This window comes from Callospermophilus lateralis, chromosome 4, assembly GCF_048772815.1.
Source record: "Callospermophilus lateralis isolate mCalLat2 chromosome 4, mCalLat2.hap1, whole genome shotgun sequence".
NCBI classification, from domain to species: Eukaryota; Metazoa; Chordata; class Mammalia; order Rodentia; family Sciuridae; genus Callospermophilus; species Callospermophilus lateralis.
In genome coordinates, this window is record NC_135308.1 from 81,094,718 (window position 1) to 81,117,911 (window position 23,194).

The 23,194-nt window shown below is 36.5% G+C and overlaps 1 protein-coding gene across 1 annotated transcript; it reads left to right on the plus strand.

Moving 5' to 3' along the window:
* Window positions 1–1,062: 1,062 nt before the first annotated feature.
* Window positions 1,063–22,136, plus strand: Crebl2 (cAMP responsive element binding protein like 2). Its single transcript, XM_076854136.1, has 4 exons — window positions 1,063–1,376; window positions 12,664–12,861; window positions 14,225–14,369; window positions 18,988–22,136. Exons 1-4 carry the CDS (start codon window positions 1,362–1,364, stop codon window positions 18,990–18,992), a joined length of 363 nt encoding a protein of 120 aa, XP_076710251.1. The 5' UTR covers window positions 1,063–1,361; the 3' UTR covers window positions 18,993–22,136.
* Window positions 22,137–23,194: the final 1,058 nt, after the last annotated feature.

The window sequence follows — 23,194 nt, forward strand, 5'->3', positions numbered from 1 at the left end:
TATGTTTAATATTCTGAGGAACTGCCAAACTGTTTCCTAAAGCAGCTGCACCATCTTACATTATAATTATCATTTTTTTTTTAAGGTGGACAGAATGCCTTTGTTTATTTTTTGTGGTGCAAAGGTTCTAATCTAGTGCCTCACACATGCGAGGCAAGCACGCTGCCACTGAGCTACAGCCCCAGCCCTCTAATTATCATTTTTAAAATAAAGAATTTAAACCAGGAGCAGTGGCACATGCCTATAATCCCAGCGGCTCAGGAGGCTGAGGCAGGAGGATCCTAAAATCAAAGCCAGCCTCAGCAAGCAAAAGTGAGGCCATAAGCCACTCAGTGAGACTCTGTCTCTAAATAAAATACAAAATAGGGCTGGGGATTTGGCTCAGTAGTCCAGTGCCCCTGAGTTCAATCCCCGATACCAAAAAAAAAAAAAAAAGAAAAAAAAAAAAGAAAAAACAACAAGAAAAGACGACTTAAACCGGGCACGGCGGTACAGGTCTGTAATCCAGGAGCTCGGGAGCCAGTTCAAAGCCAGTCACAGCAATTTAGCGAGGCTCTAAGCAACTGAGCAAGACCCTGCCTCTAAATAAAATACTTTTTTAAAAAAAGGGCTGGGGGTGTGGCTCAGAGGTTAAGCTTCCCCGGTTTCAATCCCCAGTACCAAATAAATACATAAATTAATTTTTAAAAATAACTTTATTTTGCACCTTCCCAGAGTCCCGTAAAACGCCTGCTCCCGGGGCCCTGCCTCTATCGTTGCCTCGCAGGGTCCCAAAACCTCACTCTTACTGCCCGGCAACCGCTGGCACTCCAGAACCAAACCGAAGGCCCTCCGCGCTGTGGGAAACGCAGTTTCAGAGTTCCGCAGGCCCCGCCTCCTTGGTGCTGGTAGGCCAACGGGAAAACAGACGCCCCTTTCTGAGGCTCTCTGGATATTGTAGTTCTCTTTTCAGTCAGCTGCGCAGTGACTACGCAAAGGAAAACTACAATTCCCACAATTACCGCAGCGCTACGGAAGCCGAAGGGACCATTACGCGCGCGGCACTACCGCCCACTTTCAGGACTCGGCGGCTCTCCAGGGCCTCTGTAAACACACCCAGAGACTGTCATGGAAGGGGAGGAGGAGGCGGCGGCAGTGAAGGGAGGCGTTTTGGGCTACCTCCAAGGTCCGCTCTGCCATTCCTGAACTAGTCCCTGGTCCCCGTGACTGGCATCAGGGAAGTGAACTGTTAGGCGAGAGGAGGAGACAGTCAGAACCATATCTCCTTCTTCCCCGGGGCGGGGGCCGGGCCGGGCCGGGCCGGCTGAGCCAAGGGAGGGCCGGGGGAGGGAGTGCCTGGCCGGGCCGGCCTGTCTGCCGAAATGGATGACAGTAAGGTAAGTTCTGTGGTTTGCACGCGCAGCTGCCGCCGCCGCCTGCTTTTCGCTAAGTGCTAGTCCGCCGCTGAGCCTCAGCTCAGAAGTCCATGCCAACACCCAAGCAACACCTCCCTTACACATCTCTGCTCCTCTTCACTTATTGCCTGATGGTACCCAACCAAGAATTCAGGGAACACCGAGGCTGTGTTTTTCCAGGAAGGGCCCTGTCTTTATTCCCAGCACAACCCTGTTTGCTAGCTTTTCCAGAGAATTCTAACCATCGTCCTTGACCTGCCTAGGGAAATAAGTGAAGAAACTACTCTGCTTTTTCTTTTTGCCCTTCCGTGCGCCTTCTCAGCTGTCTTCGGTTTGGAAGATTTTAACTAGTGAACCCTGAACCAGCCCTATTCCCTTTGACTAAATAGTCCCCTTCTCTCAGAATCCCTCACTCAATGCCCCATTCATATAATCAGTTCACTCCCCTTATGAGTTATTTTCCTGTGGTTGGTTGGAACACTGCTAAGCTCCTGTTGCTATTTGGCCAGAGTCTGGAATTTAACCTCCTCTAGAAAGCCTTTCTCTAAAAAGAGTAGTGAATTTATTCTTGTTAATTTACCTTAATATTCCATCTCCATCACACTTTTCCTGTCCAACATATCCATCTCTGTGATTTAAGATAATAGAGAATGTTCATTGTTGGTTAATTCATACAGTTGAACTATGTATAACCTATTCATATTGTCTTCATATCTACCAAAGTTTGTATTGTTTAGTTTTATTCCATGAATAAAACTAATATGCATTTCGCTAAGTGCTAGTCCGAAGACAGGGATGGTCAGGGATTTGCATATTGGTGTTTTACAATGTTTAAGAATTGGGCCTTTTTATTTTAAGGAATCAAACTTTTAAAAATTTGCCAGTTTTTGAAATCAGCCCTTCCCAGAGCTTTTCAAAGCCTCATTTTCTGAAATCTCTGGCATGCTCCTTGGGATAATGGTTTCCTTTGTTTGGATGCCCTTTTTACCTCCACCTAAACTACTAAATTTTGCTGTTGCTGTTTTGTTTCACACATCCTCAGAGAGATAAAAAAAAAAAAAAAAAAAAAAGTCCAGCTTTTCTTTGCTGTTTTATTCTACATTATCTTCCTTTCTTCTTCATGCAGAAGGCCTTGAGAAAAGTGATAGAAGGTAAACCCCAGCACAGTACTCTGGACTTAGTACTCACCTAGAGGAACGGATTGCTTGTGAAGCAGCAAACATTTCCTATTAGGATTGATATTTCTAACATAAGTGGTTAGTTCCAAAATTTTTCCAGAAAAAATAGAAAATAATTTTTCATAGTCTTTGCTAGTTCAGTCTTTTAGGGTTAATATCTTTTTAAAATATTTATTTTTTAGTTATAGGTGGACACAATATCTTTATTTTATTTTTATGTGGTGCTGAGGATTGAACCCAGTGCCTCACATATACTAGACAAGCGCTCTACCTCCGAGCCACAACCCCAACCCCAACCCCTTTAAGGGTTAATATTGAAAGTATATCTGAATTCGGTCCATTATAGTTCCCAGAAAATAATAATTTTGTAACCATTTAAGGATGCTGAAAGAACATATTGTTCTTTAATTTTCTCATCTGTGACTCCTACCGTATCCTAATTTTCAGTTGTTTCCTTTTCAGATCTCTAAAGCACAATAGCTTTCTTAAAGTCTTCAGTAATCTCAAATAAGTCCCAAGAAATTTTGGGTTATTCTTCTTACATATAAAATCACAAGGGGGTTATTTTTAACACTAGCACACAGTAGTAGAAGGAGGATATAAAATTTCATCTAGCAGTGTACCTCAAACAACAGAAAGTGTTACTTAATAATGATTAATTGGAGGGCTGGGGTTGTGGCTCAGTGGTAGAGCATTTTCTAGCATATGCGAGGCACTGGGTTCGATTCTCAGCACCGCATATAAAATAAGTAAATAAAATAAAGATCCATGAACAACTAAATATAAAGATATTTTTTAAAATGATTAATTGGAACAGAATAACATTAAGGTGATTGCCCAGAAGTACTTGGGCTTTATTAATCAATGTGCTCTAGTTGAGCAAAAGAGTGAGAGCATATATATAATAGCAAACGGCGAACATAGAGCAAGAGGTAGAATGGGCATCTAAGAAAGCTATCTCCCACTGATCAAAGAAAAAAGCTGTGTGCCTAGCCACACTGCTCTTTACAGCTATGAAGAAAAAACAAAGCAAGTAGTGACATCTTCATTGAATACTTTTTTTTAGTTGTTGATGCACCTTTATTTATTTATTAATTTTTTTTGTGGTGCTGAGAATCAAACCCACTGCTTCACACATGCTAGGCAAGTGCTCTACTACTGAGCCACAACCTCAGCCCATCTTCATTGAATGTTAAGGGCTACTGTTAACTTCCTTCACCACCACAACCTAGGTCTTTTATTTACCACATCTTCAGAAAGTGAGAATGTCTGATCACTTCTTTTCTGCTGCTAACCTTTCTTCCAGTTTCTCCAATCAGAAGAGAAAGAAGATAAAGTAGGCATCTCTAAATTGAGGGTTAATTCCTGCCACTCTTCTTTCAACTCCATGGCTTTGCCTTTCTCCCAACTATTCTCTTTTGAAGCTGGAGCTAAGTATACCTTCACCTAAATATAAAACAATGGCTGAAATGGTTACAAACCTATTTTAACAATGCCTGAAATGGTTACAAACATGGCTCAGCAAGATGGTCTTTATTTTACTGTCTTTGTGTCTTTCCCACCCAACTCTTCTCAAAATTCAGTTAACACATGAACCACTCCCTGGGGAACTATTAAATCCAAAAATAGACCCCATTCCCAGGGACTCTGATTCAATAGGTATCTTCTACACTTTGAAAAATACTGACCCAAAATTATCAAGCCTAGCTTATAATTTGGCCCCTGATTATCTTTCCAACATTTTCTCTGATGACAATTTTACTTGTGCCTTATGCTATAATCTCAGGGTTAGTAAAGTATGCCCTGACAGCAAGCCAAATATTGTCTGCTGCTTGCTTTTGTAAATAAAATTTTATTGGAACATAGCCATGCTCTTCCAATACATTCTGCCCATAGCTATTTTTGTGAAACAATGGAAGAATTGAATAATTACTAAAGCAATCATATGGCCTACAAGTATTTACCATCTGGCCCTTTACAGAAAGTTTGCCAATCCCTGATAATCAAAATTGGGCATCTAAAGTGGGGAGTATGGGAACATGTTAAATAGTAGAGTAAAAAACAGTCCTGCTAAAGTATATCTCCTACTAGACTAGTTGGGTAGGAAAAAATCTTAGCTAAGTTATTTAGCCTTTCTGAGTTTCTACTTTCTTATCTTTTAAATGAGGCCAATACCTTCTTTGCAGGCTTTGGTAAGGATTACAAATGAATCACATACAGAATCTAGTTCAGAGTCTTAACACATAGTTGGTACTAAAGAGCATTACTGGGGGCTGAGGATATAGCTCAGTTGGTAGAGTGTTTGCCTCATATGCATAATGCCCTGGGTTCAATCCCTAGCACCACCAAAATAAATAAATAAATAATCGCTTATGCCTTTGGGTTTAAAAAAAAAAAAACAACATTACTGTGAGGCTGGAGATGTAACTCAGTGGTAGAATACTTGTCTAGTATGTGTGAGGCGCTGAGTTTGATTCTCAGCACCACATATAAATGAATAAATAAATGTTCATCAACAATTGCTCTTTAAGATGTGTGTACCATTTTACATTCCTACCAGTCATGTATATGGGTTCCAGGTTCTCACATCTGCACAAACACTTGTTATGGCTCCCTTTTTTGTTATATAGCCAAGTCCTAGTGGTTATAAAGTGGTATCTGGTTGTTTTGATTCACAAAAAAACTAGTGATATTGAGTATTTTATTATTAGCTTATTGGCCATTTATGTATCTTTAAATATCTATTCAAATCATTTATTCTCTTTGCTTCTTTCCCACCCAACTCTTCTCAAAGTTCAGTTAGCACATGAGCCACTCCCTGGGGAACTATGAAATCCAAATTCCTAGGATGATTGCAAGTTCAAAGCCAGCCTCAGCAAAAGTGAGGCATTAAGCAACTCAGTGAGACCCCATTTCTAAGTACAAAACAGGGCTGAGGATGTGGTTCAGTGACCGAATGCCCTTGAATTCAATCCCTGTTACAAAAAAAAAAAAAAAAAAACAGATGGCAATACACCAAAAATTGATTTATAGATGGAAAAGATATGCTATCAGAATTCCACCTTTTTGCAGCAATTGTCAAGACAGTTCTAAAATTTATATGGAAATGCAAGGAATCCAGATTAGCCAAAACAATTTTGAAAAAGAAGAAAGTTGGAGGGCCCACACTTTCCAATTTCAAAACTTACTAAAAAGCCATAGAATACTCTGTTTTCTCTTCAGATCGTATAAATCTTTTGCCTTTTACTAAAAAGCCATAATATAATAATAGGCTATAGGGATATAACCCAGTGGTGGAGTACTTGCCTAGCACATGCAAGGCCCTGGGTTCCATCCTGTGCAGGAAAAAAAAAAAAAAAAGGAAGAAAAGGAAGGGCGAGGAAAGGAAAGGAAGTTGCAGTACTCAAGGCAATGTGATACTGGCACATGAATTGATACGCAGATTAATGGAAAAGAATCTAGAAATAAATCCTTACATTTGTGGCTAAATGATTTAAAAAAGTGCCAAGGGGGCATAAGGGTGTAGCTCAGTGGTAGAGTGTATGCTCAGCAAGTGCAAAGCCCTGGTTGCACTTGAGATGGATGTGCACTTGGATAGAGGATACCCAACATCCCTCTCCCACAAAACAGTGCCAGAATAATTTAATGGGGAAAGACTAGTCATCTCAATAAAGGTTGCTGGGACAGCCACAAGCCACAAACAAAGTCGGATCCCTATCATGCAATATACAAAAATTAACTAAAAATCAAAACAAAGATTGAAAAAATAAGAGCTAAAACTATAAAACCATTTTGTTTTAAGGGTACTAGGTATTAAACAGGGGCAATCTGACACTGAACTACATTACTAATCACTTTTTTATTATTTATTTTTTAAAATATTTTTTTAGTTGTTGATGGACCTTTATTTTTTTAATATTTATTTTTTAGCTGTAGTTGGACACAGTACCTTTATTTGACTTATTTAATTTTATGTGGTGCTGAGGATCGAACCCAGGGCCTTGCATGTACTAGGCGAGTGCTCTACCGCTGAGCCTCAACCTCAGCCTGAGACCTTCATTTTATTTATTTATATGTGGTGCTGAGCATCGAACCCAGTGCCTTGCACATGCTAGGCAAGTGCTCTGCCACTGAACCCAACGCCAGCCCCACCCCTTTTATTTTTATATGGAGACCAAGTCTTGCTAAATTGCCAAGGTTGTCTTGAACTTGTGATCCTCCTTCCTCAGCCTCCCCAGTCACTGGGATCACAGATGTGTGCCACCATGCCTGGCAAAAACTATAAAACTCTTAGAAGAAAATATAGGATCTAATCTTCGTGACCTTAGATTGGATGATGGTTTCTTAGATATGACACCACAAGCACAAACAATTCCCTTCCCCCACAAAAAAACTGTACTTCATTAAAATTAAAAACTGTATTTCAAGGACCGTATCAAGATAAAAAGACAAGCCCACTTAATGAGAGAAAATATTTGTAAATCATAGACATGTTATAGGATTTGTATCCAGAATACATAAAGAACTTACAAAACTCAACCTTAAAAAGACAGCCCAAATAAAATGGGGGTAATTTTTAATTGTCAATGGACCTTTATTTTAGTTATTTATATGTGGTGCTGAGAATTGAACCCAGTGCCTCACAATTGAACCCAGTGGTAGGCAAGTGCTCTACCACTGAGCCACAACCCCGCCCCTGTTTTTTCCATTTTTAGTGTATTTATTTTCACTGTAATATTTATTATTAACCTTCTGTCTGCTTGCTTTGGGTTTACTTTGCCCTTCTTTTTTAAAGTTTCTGAAGATGGAAAATTAGGTTATTGATCTTAAAACCTTTTTAAAAAAATATTTTTAGTTGTAGATGGCCACAGTATCTTTATTTTATTTATTTATTTTCATGTGGTGCAGAAGCTCCAACCCAATGCCTCACATGTGCTAGGCAAGTGCTCTACCACTGAGCCACAACCCCAGCCTCTTAAAACCTTTTGTAATATTGGTGTTCACAGCTCCCTCTGAGCAGTCCTTTTGTTGTATACTATAGAGGTTTTGGTATATTGTGCTTTCCTTTTCACTTACCTCAAATTAGTTTTTTAGTTTTCTTTGTCATCACAATCTTCTCTGACCCATTAATTATAGGGAATGCCTTTTTAAAAATTGTTTTTATTTTTTTTAATGTTTATTTTTAGTTGTATTGGACACAATACTTTGATTTTATTTATTTATTTTTATGTGGTGCTGAGGATGGAACCCAGCGCCTCGCACATGCTAGGTGAGTGCTCTACTGCTGAGCCACAACCCCAGCCCTACCTTTTTCTTTTTTTTAAATCTATCATTATTTATTTAATACTTATTACCATGTACTAAGAATTATATGATACTGTACAGGTGTTTCCTTTGTTATAATCATGCCTTGGTTCATAACTGTAAACCCAGTGGCTCTGAAGGCTGAGGCAGAAGGATCTCGAGTTTAAAGCCAGCCTCAGCAATAGTAAGGCACTAAGCAACTCAGTGAGACCCTGTCTCTAAATAAAATACAAAATAGGGTTGTGGGTGTGGCTCAGTGGTCAAATGCCCCTAAGTTCAATCCCTGGTAACACCCCTTCCAAAAAGAGTGAATCTTTTTTTTTTTTTTTTTTAACTGTAAATAAACAGATAGTTAACAGAAAATAGGACCTTTATTCTTACTTGCTTATAACCAATAACATTTAATATTTTTAACATATAATAAAGATAGACTTAGTATTGCCCGAAATCTAACGTCTTTAATATCCTGCCTTTTTGAAAGAGGTTCTCTGGAAGATATGAAAAAGTGGCTAGCAAGTTCCTTTTTTTGATGGTAGAGAGTATGGACTGAGGTCCTCTTGAGTGTTTCCTTAGGGCCTATTATCTTTAGCTCACTAATGTGTTTGGGGTGGAAAAAGAGGCAAAATGGATAGTGGTAGAGAGGTACACTGTTTTAAAGCCAGGTATTTAAATTATCATATGACTTTAAGTCAATAGAAATTAAAACAGTAGAAAAGCTAAATGTTTGGTTTTTTTCATAGTTCTTAGAGTTTGTGTTGGTACATAAAAATCAGTACTTTTATTTAGCCATATTAAAATCTTCCTCACAGAATACATATAAGGAGAGAGCAGAGGGACAAATGTAATTATATATGAGTTTGTGAAGATTTGATTTATTGGGAAGAATGTATTTTTTGGTCCAGTGATTTATATTTTTTAGTATGGGGGATTGAACCCAGGGGCATTCAAACACTGAGCCACATCCCCAACCCTTTGTATTTTGAGACAGGGTCTTTCTAAGTTGCTGAAGTCATTGCTAAATTGCTGAGGCTGGCTTTGAACTAGTCCTGCCTTAGACTCCCTAACTACTGGGATTACAGGCATACACCACTACTCCCACATGCTCCAGAGATATTTAAGGAATTTTCAGGGTTGATTTCGGTTTTAGCTTCTGATTCTTAAGTCCTAATTAACATTCCCTCTCTATTCCTCAATCTTTATGACTTATGAAATACTAAAAGTTAAGGTGTTAAAGGCAATTAGTATACTAACCAACATTTGTCTAATATTTTTACAAATTGCTTTCATATACATTTTATACTAGAGATTTATTATAGTCCTTTTTATACACATGACTTTTTTGAAAATTGGTACACATATCAGACATTATCTGGTATCAAAAACAAATAATTCAGCATATTACTGAAGAAAAGTTCAACTAGAGAAGTGGTGGTTACATGGTTTTAAATGCAATTTTATGGGAAATGACATAAAATACAGGAACCATAGATTCATTTAATGTACCTTTATAATTTAAAAAAGGAATAAATAGCTCTAATTCAAATATTTTATTATCATGAAACCTAAACAAAGGGTTATAACTATTGTTTGATTTTTATGACTTTGTTAGATTTAAAAAATCAAAGAAATCTATGAAATAACAGTGTTCTCTTGCTGACTTCAGCCATTCCTGAGTTAATTGAAAAGAATAGTATGTGAGGGGCTGGGGATGTGGCTCAAGCGGTAGCGCGCTCGCCTGGCATGCGCATGCGTGCAGCCCGGGTTTGATCCTCATCACCACATACAAACAAAGATGTTGTGTCCGCCAAAAACTAAAAAATAAAATATAAAAATTTATCTCTCTCTCTCTCCTCTCTCTCTCTTAAAAAAAAAAGAAAAAAAAGAATAGTATGTGAGATATTGGATTATAGTGTTATAATTGCTGACTCATTTTACTACATAAAGAATAGAGCTGGGTGTGGTGGTGCATGCCTGTATTCCCAGTGATTTAGGAGACTGAGCCAGGAGGATTGTGAGTTCAAAGCCAGCCTCAGCAATTAAGTGAGGCTCTAAGCAATTCAGTGAGACCCTGTTTCTAAATAACATATAAAAAAGTGCTAGGGTTAAACACTCCTGGGTTCAGACCCTGTTTCTAAATAACATATAAAAAAGTGCTCAGTGGTTAAACACTCCTGGGTTCAACCTCTGGTACCAAAAAAAAAAAAAAAGGAAAGAAAATTAAAAGTCATTATACATTTATTTTACTAGTACTTGCATTTATGCTGTAACATACTGCTTTTTAAAATTGTAATAATAGTATATTTAATTCAGGGCATTAAAAATATTTTACTAAAATTATGCAGTTGATGAGATATAATCATTATTTAAAATTTAAAAATTAGTAGTATTTGGGTCAACAAGGCCATTCTGTAATTGCTATCAAATATTTGGCTTTGAGAAGTTTCCTGATGAATATTGTTTTTTTTTTTAATTTTTTTTTGTAGTTGTAGACGCACAGCATGCCTTTATTTATTTTTATGCATTGCTAAGGATTGAATCTATTGCCTCACACATGCCAGGCAAGCGCTCTGCCACTGAGCTACAACCTCAGCCCCTAAATATATTGTTATATCTGTATTAAGACATGATGATGCAGAATAGAAAAGCTTCAAAAGACCAGTTTTTGAAAAGTTTAAATTTCTTTAAGAGTAGTCCTAAAGCAGCATTTTTTTTTTTTTTGGTACCAGGGATTGAACTCAGGGGTACTTAACCACAGAGCCACATCTCCAGCCCCCCCCCCACACCTGCCTTTTTTTTTTTCTCACTGAGTTGCTTAGGGCTTTGTTAAGTTGCTGAGGCTGGGTTTGAACTCTCACTCCTCCTGCGTCAGCCTCCAGAGCCACTGAAGCAGCTATCTTTTAAGATGATGGTAGAAAGGATACTCTTTCCCCCCCCAGACCTGGAAGTAATTGTCTCATTTCAGACTTATACTATAAAATGGTTAGCCATTATGTTATGAGTGGGATTTGGTAAATGTGGCTGATTGACATTTAACATTTGTTTTCTTGGGGATAGGGATGTAGCTCAGTGGCAGAGTGTGCATTGCCTAGCATGTGCAAGGCCCTGAGTTTGATGCCTTACACGCAATAAATATAGATTAGATATTGTTTTCTGACTAACCATTATACATAGTATTGATTTGATCTTTATAGGGTATTTGGCATTGTTGGTGTATGATGTTAATAATGATTTTGAACAAATAAATCAAGGTTTTTGTATCCAAATAAATATTGACTTAGAGTTTTGCTACCTGGGAAGCCTTTTACATTTATTTAAGTATTTGCTGGTGATTTGAATTTTGCATCTTCTCTTTTAGAATTGCTTTTAAAGCCTTAGCAGTATTCCTGTCAGTATACTGAAGGTATAAAACTTGCGTTCTCTGAGAGTGATTTGCAGTGTTGGGGATCAAACCCAGGATTTCAAGCATGTGAAGTCCACACTGTACCACTGAGCTACATCCCCAGCCTTTCTCTGAGGGTGATTTTCAGAAAAAAAACTCATCATCATTCAGAACTTCATCAAATAAATAAGATAGACAATCATACTGTTTGTGAATTTAATGAATAGTTTTAAAATAATGAGACACAGTATGAGAACTGGTTCCAATAGTACTTTCCAAAAAAGTACTTTGGAATAAATGCATCCCTTTTCAAGGTTACTGCTTTAAAGCATATTTACTTGATGTGCAAGTTTAGGTTCATGAGTTTAATTAAAACTTCATCATCTTTACTGCATAGTTAGACATAGTATAAGACCTTGGGAAGGTTTCAAAGCTAAACAAGGAGGAAAATTAAATCATTTTGTCAGTCACCTAATAATTGTGCCTAGGCAGGTAAAGATAGTGAGAGGATATTTTGTGACACCCAGTGGGAGCAAGTAGAAATCAGTCTAGGGTTATAATTATCAGCTTCTAAAGGCAAAAGAGAATTATCCTGAAGATTTCTTGGACTTTCTGTGTGTTCTTTTGGGTTGCAATTTGAAGAGGGAATTTATAGCTCAAATGCTTAGGATGTATATTTACATATATATATATATATATATATATATATATATATATATTTCAATACATGTATTTTTCTAAATTTAAACATTTCAAAATCATAAAAAAAGATCTTATAAAAGCTATTATCACATATCAGAGAAATCATCACTGACCTTGTTAACTTCTTTTCATCTGTTTATTATAATATTGAGATCATAGGAACTTGCAAATTTGAATGTTGTTTTGCTTATTTCAGTATAGTTTTTTCAAGGCAATAAAAATTCTTTATAAGCAAAATATTTAGTGGTGATATTTTAGTTTTTAAAAATATATTTTAATTGTAGATGGACACAATACCTTTATTTTATTTTTATTAATTCTTACCTGGTGCTGAGGCTCAAATTCAGTGTCTCATACATGTGAGGCAAGCACTCCACCACTGAGCCAAAACCTCAGCCCCAATATTTTAGTTTTTTATTATTCATCTCCATATGGTTTATAAAATTTACTGTTTAACTTTTAAACTTATTATTGAAGAAATAATAAAAGCTTATGTTATATCTTTTCTCACATTCATGGTATCAAAAGTATCAGAAAAAAAGAGAGACAAAGACCTGAAGGCATATGATGCAATTGGGTTTTCTTAGTTCCAGAAGCTTCACTTATTTATCATTTATAAATGTTCTCTTTGCTAATATGTGTCCATGACCACTTTGCTATATAAACTAAGAGGAAAAGCAATTATTTCTTCCCTCTCTTGTTGAAGGTGGTTGGAGGCAAAGTAAAGAAGCCTGGTAAACGTGGTCGGAAGCCAGCCAAAATTGACTTGAAGGCAAAACTTGAGAGGAGCCGGCAGAGTGCAAGAGAATGCCGGGCCAGAAAAAAGCTGAGATACCAGTATTTGGAAGAGTTAGTATCCAGTCGAGAAAGAGCTATATGTGCCCTCCGAGAGGAACTGGAAATGGTAAATTCTCTCAGTAAAATAAGCCAATCTCATCTTGGCAAAATAAATGTATACAAAAATATCAGTTTTTGTTAATCCAGTTGGCAAACATTGGAAAAAATATTAATCTGTTAGCCATGCTGTGGGCAAATAGTCATTTTTTAGGTGGGAACAAAATGTAGATGATTGTTTCATTGAGGAATTTTTTATGATAGGAAAAAATAGAAAATAACCCGGATGTGTAATAATCTAAGTCAAATAAATTATACTACATTCACATATGGGACTGCTTTGTAGCCAGTAAAAAATCACAGTGCACATATGTGTTTATTGGTTTAGAAGGATGTTCATAATATATTAATTGTGAAAAACAGTGTAACAATATGTAATTGCACAAATTATGATACCATTTGTGTTTAAATGAATTTATCTATTTTACATGTTTCATTCATTCATTCATTGTTTTTTCTTTTTGATACTGGTGATTGAACATAGGGGCATTTACCACTGAGCCACCTTCTCAGCCCTTTTTATTTTTTATTTTGAGGCAGTTTTATTTTGAGACACTGAGTTGCTTAGGGCCTTGATAAGTTGCTGAAGCTGTCTTTAAACTTGTGATTCTCCTGCCTCAGCCTCCTGAGCCACTGAGATTATAGGTGTGCACCACAATGCCCAGCCATTTAATTTTTTTAATGCATTGAATTTGACCTATGTTATAAAGTATTTTTACCTGCATTATAGGTTACTTAAGGGCTTCAACTTTGTATATACCCAAAGTCCATAGTATACACTCTGGTAGAATATACATCTCCTGTCATCTATATCTCATGGTAGTGTATATGTCTGCAATCTAGTAGATGTTTAGTTTATGAAAGCGGGAAGGGTAATTACTAAAATTATTTTTTGTGTTTGGGATAGAAATAATATTGTGACAGTTATAAAAAGTTGAGATGAATTCTAATTAATGGCATAGTATGAGGGCATGTTCTTTTAGTTAGAGGGACCTCTTTAATCTGAGCAACCCTCCAGCACATTGCAAAACTGTGCAGTAGCAGTTTTTCTGGCCTCTTCTGAAAGATGACAAATCTCATATATGATATAATGTGATAAATAAGTAATACCATGGAGTGTGGGATTCTCAGCAATCAACCTTACCTCTAATTGTGGGAGTTTGTATATCTAGGATTCTACCAGTGGTTCCTGAATTCTGTTAACTTTTTTTTTTTTTTTTTTGGTGGGGGTACTAGGAATTGATGCTTTAGCAGAGCTACATCCCAGTCCTTTCTATTTTGTAAGAGAGGAACTCACTAAGTTGGCTTTGAACTTGTGATCCTCTTGTTTCAACTGGGATTACAGGTGTGAGCTACATTTTTATATATTTCAGTACAAGCAGTGGTGCATGGCAATGGACCAAGGAAAAATCCCTTCTGAAATAAAGGCCCTACTCACTGGAGAAGAGCAGAACAAATCTCAGCAGAATTCAAGCAGACACACCAAAGCTGGGAAGACAGATGCTAATAGCAATTCTTGTGAGTATGATCCATGGGAGAATTTTTATTTATTTATTTATTTAAATTATTTTTTTGTTGTAGTTGGATAGCATGCTTTTATTTTATTCATTTATTTTTATATGATGCTGAGGATTGAACCCAGTGCCTCCCACATGCTAGGCAAGTACTCTGCCACTGAGCTACAGCCCCAGCCTTGGAAGAATTTTTATTAAGGGAGCATCTCAAGGTAGGGTTTCTGTTGATCACTTCCTCAATGTGTGTTTTTTTTTTTTTTGGAGGGTACCAGGGATTGAACTCAGGAGCCCTCGACCACTGAGCCACATCCCCATTATTTAGAGACAGGTTGCTTTGCACCTAGCCGTTGCTGAGGTTGGCTTTGAACTCACAATCCTCCTGCCTCAGCCTCCCATGTCACTGGGATTACAGGTGTGCACCACCAAGCCCCGCCTTAATTTGTCTTTAAATAAAATGAAAGGTTGATGTCATTTGCAATGCACTAGTAAGGAAGTTAAATAGCATTAGATTCTAAATACTGAAATGCCCTTTATATGAGTTCTATAAAGGGCAACTGATCCATTTATGGAAATTTTTTTATTAGGAAGATAATACATAAATAGGAATGACACTGATCTAGTTATTGTTGATACTACTATATTTTATTTGTATTTTATTTAGAGACAGGGTCTCACTGAGTTGCTTAGTACCTCGCTTTTGCTGAGACTGGTTTTGAACTTGTGATCCTCCTGCCTCAGCCTCCCCAGTTGCTGGGATTACAGGTGTGTGCCACTGTACCTAGCTTTATTTATATTTTTATTTACAGCTTACAAAGTAGTTTCCCTTATAGTTATCTTAAATATGAACTCTAATATAATCACATTAAAGAATTTAAGGGTTGATGGTATGGCTCCATGGTAGAACATGTGCTTAGCATGTGCAAGGCCTGGGGTTTAATCCCTGGCACCAAAAACAAAAACAAACAAATTATACTTATTTTTTAGATGAGAAATAGCAAAAGTCTGGGTAATGTGCCCAAGGTCACACAGCTATAATATTAGAACCTGTCCTCACCAGTCCAGGCTCTTTTTCTGTCAATATAAATATTTCTTTTCTTGCTGTGGAGATTGAACCAAGGGCCTCACATGCTAGGAAAGTGCTCTACTACTGAGCCCAACCCAGCCTAGGAATATTTTTTTCCCTCAAAATCTATTTTTTAGTTGTAGATGGACACAATATCTTTATTTTTATGTGGTGCTGAGGATCAAACCAAGTGCCTCACATGTGTGAGGCAAGTATTCTACCACTGAGCTATAGCCTCAGCCCCCCCCCACTTTTAAAAATTTATATAACAAAATTAACCATTTAAGAAAAAAATTAACCATTTTAAAGTAATAATTCAGAAGCATTTAGTATATTCACAGTGTTGTACAAGTATCACCTCTAGTTACACAATATGTAATCACTCTAAAAGAGAACCCTAAACCCACTAAATAGTTATTACCTTTATTCCTCCCCTGGCCAGTCCCTTAAGACTATGAATCTTCTTTTTGTCTATATGGATTTATCTTGGTCGGATATTTAATATAAATGGAATTATATAGTATATGACTTTTTTGTCTGGCTTCTTTCATCTAGCATGTTTTCAAGGTTAATTCACATGTCTTAGTGTTTATTCCTTTTTGTGATCAAATAATATTTTTACACATATATATATCACTGTTGTTTATTCACTTATCCATTGATGGACGATATTTTTTGTGCCTTTTGGCTCTTGTGAACAATGCTCCTATGAACATGTATGTACAGGTATTTGTATACTTATTTTCAGTTCCTTTGAGTATATACTTAGCAGTCAAATTGATGGGGCATATGGAAATTTTGTGTTTTAACTTTTTGAGAAATTGTCATGATGTTTTCCATAGTGACTAAAACATTTTATATTTCCATCAGCAATATATAACCTCTAATTTCTACACGGCTTATCAACACTTGTTATTTTTCATTTTTTATTATTTATCATTATTTATTTTTTTAAGAGACAGGGTCTTGTTATGTTGCCCAGGCTAGTCCTTATCTTCTGTGCTCAAGTGATCTTCCTTTCTTAACTCTGGGGTTGCTGGAATTATAGGCATGTACCCATGTGCCTGGCTGGATTTTTTAAAAAACAGTAGCTATCCTAATGAATGTGAAGTAGTATCTTATTGTGGTTTTGGTGTGCATTTCCCTAAATATCTAATCATTTTGTATCTTTTTTTTTTTTTAAAGAGAGAGAGAGAGAGAGAGGGAGAGAGAGAATTTTATATTTTTTTTTTAGTTCTCGGTGGACACAACATCTTTCTTTATATGTGGTGCTGAGGATTGAACCCGGGCCGCACGCATGCCAGGCGAGAGTGCTACCGCTTGAGCCACATCCCCAGCCCCGTTTTGTATCTTTTCATGTGCTGTGATTGTTGCAATTTCTTTGGAGAAATGTCTGAGTTTGCCAGTGTTTTAATTGTGCTTTCATTTTGTTGTTGAGCTGTAAGAATTTTTTCCTGGATATTAGACCTTTATCAGATATATGATTATTTTCTCTCACTCTTTTAAGCTAACTTTTCACTTTCTTGATAGTGTCCTTTTGATGTGAAGAATATTTTCATTTTGATGAAATCCAATTTACTTTTTTTTCTTTTATTGCTCATGATTTTGGTGTCATATCTAAGACTCCATTGCCAAATCCAGGGTTGTGGAGATTTATCTCTTGGTTTTTCATCTAAGAATTTTATGGTCTTTTATTTGGGTTGTTGACCCATTTTGAATTTATTTTTCTTCATGGTGTGAACACAAGGTCCCTGTATTGCATATAGGTATCCAGTTGGACCAGTACCATTTGTCTTATAGATTGTAATGATTTTGTTGGTTGATTGATTGATTGATTATTATTATTATTATTATTATTTTGATAATGGGGATTAAACCTGGGAGCACTTTACCACTGAGCCGCATCCACAGCCCTTTTAATTTAAATTTTTTTCTCTTTTTTTTATTGGTTCTTTTTAGGTATATATGATAGAATACATTTTTACATAATTATACAAGCATGGAATATATCTTATTCTAAATAAGTCTTTAGTACCTCTCCTTCTGCTTCTCTTTCCCCTCTCCCTTCTCTCTATTGATCTTCCTGACATTTACCCATAATTATTTTTTAAAATTAATTTCTTGGGCTGGGGATGTGGCTCAAGCGGTAACGCGCTCGCCTGGCATGCTCGGGGCGCTGGGTTCGATCCTCAGCACCACATAAAATAAAATAAAGATGTTGTGTCCACAGAAAACTAAAAAATAAATATTAAAAAATTCTTTCTCGGGCTGGGGATGTGGCTCAAGCGGTAGCACGCTCGCCTGGCATGCGTGTGGCCCTGGTTCGATCCTCAGCACCACATACAAACAAAGATGTTGTGTCCAACAATAACTAAAAAATAAATATTAAAATTCCAAAAAAAAAATTCTTTCTCTCTCTTTCTCTCTTAAAAAAATTATTTAAAAAAATAAAAAATAAAATAAAATAAATTTCTTGGGCATGTATATGATGATCGATTCATGTGGTATATTCATATATGTACATAGGAAAGTTATATCAGATTAATTCCACTGTCTTTCCTTTTCCTGTCCCCCCTTTAATCCACTGAACTTCTATTCCTCTCCCCACCTTATATTGGGTTAGCTTCCACATATCAGGGAAAACATTTGACCTTTGGTTTTTTTTGGATTGGCTTATTTTACTTCACTTGATAGTTTCCAGATGTATCCATTTACCAGCAAATGTCATAAAGTCATTCTTCTTTATGGCTGAATAATACTCAATTGTGCATATATATACCACAATATTTTTATCCATTCATCTGTTCAAGGGCACTTACGTTAGCTTAGATTTTTAAAAAATTTTATTCTGAAGCTGGGTATGATGGTGCATGCCTGTAATCCTAGCAACTTGGTAGGCTGTGGCAGGAGAATTGCAAGTTTGAGGCCAATTTAGGCCTCAGCAATTTAGGCCCTAAGCAACTTAGTGAGACCCTGTCTCATCAGTAAGTAAGTAAGTAAGTAAATAAATAAATAAATAAATAAATAGAAACAGGGTTGGGGATGTAGCTCAGTGGCAAAGTGACCCTCAATACCAAATAAATAAGTAAATTTTATTTGGAGACGAAGTGTTGCTAAGTTGTCCAGACTGGCCTTGACCTTGCAATCCTCTTGCCTCAGGCAGCCCCACCGAGTCGCTGGGATTATGGATGTGTGCCATTGCACCTGGTTTATAAAGATTCTAGAATAAAGGTATCAGGTGTTTTCTTCATTGCAATTACTCTGGGAGGACTTAATGTAGTTATTAGGAAATGTTATCAATTTTTTAGTCTTTAATTTTTTCTTGTATTGATATAATTGTCTTTTTGATGTTTTATTAAATGAGGTAACACTGGATCTTAATCAAAATTGAATTAGTGAAAAAAGGCAAATCAACTGTTTTTCTTTCAATCTGTATTTTTAAAAATAACCTTCCCATAGATGCTAATCTGAAAAGAAATTATACCTTTTAAAACAGATTAGTCAAATTTCATTGACCTTGAAAGCATTGTAACATTGGTGAATTTGATTTATTTTTCAGGGTGAAGATGATATAAAATGATGAATCAGTGATTGAAGCCAATATTCTAATTTCCATGGAGGAAGAATAGGCAAGATTTTGCTTCTTGGCTCCACTTACTACCTACTGCTCAGTAGTCATCTCTGTAAATCTGCAGTTTTTACCAAAATGTGGGATTACAGATTTCAGAAGATCTTGCTTTAACTTTTAATACTTAGAAATTTTTCAAACATTCAGATCTGTTCTGTACTTCTACCCATGACATTTAACATGTTAGGATGCTTGAAAACACAAGAGTAGAGAAAAGTGGTTGAAGATTGTATTTTTGCACCTTAACTCCACATTGCTTTATTGGTTAATTTATATTCATGTAATTCACATAATTGTATGTGTATGTGTGTTTAGGTGTCACCTCCTTTCATGTTTCTGATTGCCCTACAAAGAGAAACCAAATGGGCTGATTGCTAACTGTAAGTTCTCAGCCTTTATGGACCTAATATTATTTCTTTTTATTTACTTGAGTAATGTTTATTTTCTGCATGAACCATGATTTCTCCTGTGAGCCATTCCAGCATAAGCTGTGAATATGTATTAACAAATATATACATTTCTATTTTTATAATCTATAGATATGCCTGTTTTAAATAATGTATATGTTAAAAAATACATCAAGAAAAGCCTTAAGGCAGCCTATTTAAAACTTTTGTTGCTGTCTTATCCAAATGTATTTATAAAAGTTTGGTAGGTCCACACTTTGATAATAGTCAAATTTTACTTTTAAGCAGAAGTAACCTTTTAGGCATTTCAGTAGCATACATTATCTTGACAACCTAGAGTATGTATGTATATGTATATGTTTCTATTTTATGTTTATATGTGTATGTGGGGAGGACAGGAGTGAATGTTCACACATTTTCTTGTGTACTCAACTAAATCGGAGAATTTTTCTGGAGAAAGTAGGATGAGGGCTGGGATGTAGCTCAGTGGTAGAGTGCTTGACTTAGCATGCATGAGGCCCTGGGTTCAGTCCCCAGCACTGGAAAAAAAAAAAAAAGATGAAGAAATTAGCTGAATTAAACTCAAGAAATTGAGTTTCTGCCTTGAGATCTGGAAAAAAACAAGGGACAAACTATTGGTAAATTTAGTGGCTATAGCCATAAGCAGAATACTTAGTGTCTTCCATGACATGAGTTTTCTTATGAACATGTTCTGAGCCAGAAAGAAACATACTATGGTCATGCATCTGGTTCAGTCTGTGCCTCCACCTCCACTGGTATGAAGCACTGGAGCTGGAGTTGTACACAGCAGTGCAGCTAGTGTGTCCAGCAGGAAGTATGCAAGGGCAGAGGAGTTCTTTGCAGTTCCCATCATTGCTACATCTACTTTCTTCTTGACCACCAAATGGAGTGATGGTTGATGAATCAAACTTATAATATGATGTACTCAGACCTAGGAATCTTTTGATTTCCCCAGTGAGACACTTTATCACTCTTTCTCATAGTTAAATCAGTTGTATTCTCTATTGCTGCTAAATCATAATTGTTCTTCACTAATGAAACAAATGTTTGGCTTCCAAACAAATATACTTTTGTTATAGACTAGAAGTTTAATAGGAGGCATCATCATCTAGATTGTTTTTGAGGTGGGACATAAGTTGGACCACACAGTTTAAGATTAAAAGATACTTTTTTCCCTTTCTGTCAGGCCATGCATTTGAATAAAGTGCTTCCCCTTAGCCTGAGTTCCTAAAGACCTCTTGTGCTTAGGTTGCAAACTCAGATCTCTTGGCTAGTTGTGTGTAACTACTGATAAATCACTAGCCCAGCTTGTTGGGTCTCTGTATTTTGGAAGATAGGGACTTTAAGAGTATTTAATGTCTTCTTAGGACCATAAATGTGGGTAGATTAAGGATTGTTGATATTTAGACCTTCAGAATCTGTGTTTTAAATGTAATGTTCAGATTGTAATGGGTATGTTTTTGCCAGCTGGTCTACTCAATTGTATATTTTTATTTTGCAGAACAACCCAAGACTGACTTTATGTTGCTTTGTTCAGTACCTTCTGAATTCCCCAAAAGAGTTGTTTTCAAAGCAAACATTCCAAAATGAATGTGGCTCTTCAATGCAATGTCTCCATTGTGATTGAAGGATTTCTCTCTGGTTATAATTCTAAATGACAGGGTCATTTGCACTTCCTCCCCTCCTCCCTAGTATCTACAAGAGCAGGGACTTTGTCCTCAGGTAGAGGATATATAATTTTGGGTGAAAGTAAATTATAATTTATTTTAGTTTATTTCTGAACCTATCTATTTGGTATCTTGGAGTAGATCAAACTAAGAGAATGTTCCTTGGTCTTGAAAATGACTGTTGTGATTGCTTTGGGCATTGTGCTCGCTGCACACTTTGTCCACTTTGGAGCATGTGAATAAATGTCACTGATTAAAACAGTTAGAGCACTTCCCTCCCCATCCAGTGAAGGGGCAGCGTACCTAAATCTCTCCCTACCTGTGATGACAGGGCTGGGAGAGGACAGACAGTGAAGGAACCAGTGAGTACAGGAGAAGGATTGTTCTTCTTGCCCTCCGAGTGGACAGAGTAATGTTTTTCCTTTTCCTTTTTTCCCCCAAAGAAAGAAAGGTAAAGGAAAAGATATATTTGTATATTTAGACCAGGCATATTAAGTCATTATTTTAGCATCAACATTCCATATATTAGGTCAACTGAATGTAATATGGAATGAATCTGACCAGGCCAAATTCTAGGATTTAGTTGAAGTCCTTAAACATTTTTCCTATTTTATTTAAAATATTCCTATTACATCTAAATCAGAATTATCTCAGTGCAGCAAATTCATATGATTGTTTGCCAACTAATACATTACTTAGTGTTACCATTTAGCATTTAATTTTGTCATCTTTGAATTATGATTGATATGACTAATTATAGAAAGTACAGGTTTAAACTGGAGTTATCTTTAGTTAAAGGCAAATGAAATTTTAAAAATGCTGTATTTCACAAGAAATCAGTTGCTACTATCAGTTACATACTTCATTTTTAAAAGGAGGAAGATTATTGAACCACATGGTATTTGGGGGCATTGAAGGGATTTTTTCTTTCTCTGAGAGCATTGTACAATTATATTTTTATGAGAAATAAAATATCTTCACCAGAGTTTGTCTCAAGTTGTCTATTTTACAGTACTGAACTATATCTGTATAAGAGTATGGGGTTTAAATTGAAGAACTGGTCCTAGGTCCATTTTCTGAGTCACTTGAAATTATTTAATCTCTCATTCTTTTTCCTCATCTACAAAAAAAGAAGGAGAATAACTTTCACAGAGTAGCTAAGCTAAATACAAGTTAAGAGAAATTGCTTGTTAAATAGTACAAAACTATATTAAGTGTTCATTATTATGCCTGTTTGAGTGTTTTTTTGGATTTAAAAAATATAGTTCTTTAATAAGTTGGAATCTAAAAATGTAGTGTTGCACACATCATATTTCCCAAGTCTTTAGCTATATTATGTCAGTCCTTGAAATAGTGTAGTTGGGTTCTGGATGCTCTTTTTATCAACAGTAGCCTTCTATTATTAGGCTAATTTTAAGAACTAATATTCCAACTGGCAATATTATCCTATCATCTGCATAAAGCAGGTTTGCAGGCTGCTAGGTAAGTTGGTCCTCCCCTTCCCATTTCCTTCAGTTTTCTTAGTTACAGGGGTAATGAATCAGAGTTAGAACTGCATGTGTGGTTGTACTGATTGTTCTGCACAAAGGCCCTCAATTAAGAGGGTAAAGGCCCTAAAATCTAGTTTCCAATCCCTTCAACAAGCTATATGTAGAGAAAGGGGCATTTGTCATCAGTTCATCTAGGCATATATGTGTGGGGGGTCTGTCTAGAAGAGGTGGCTTTTGATGACTTGCCCAAAGTGGGTACCTCTCTCTTTTTTTTAATGTGCACAACAATGGTATGTGGCAGCTGGCTTTGCTGGCTTCCCAGAGAATGGCCAGTTTTGTGCATCTTTTCCCCACTCCATGTTCAGTGACATTGTATTGGTGGCTTTTATTCATCTTGTTTGTATGTATATAGTACTGGGGTTTAAACCCTGGGGTCCTATACCACTGAGCTACATTCCAAGCCCTTTTTATTTTTTATTTTGAGACAGGGTCTCGCTAAGTTGCCCCAGCTGGCCTTGAACTTATGATCCTCCTGCCTCAGCCTGTCTGTGTA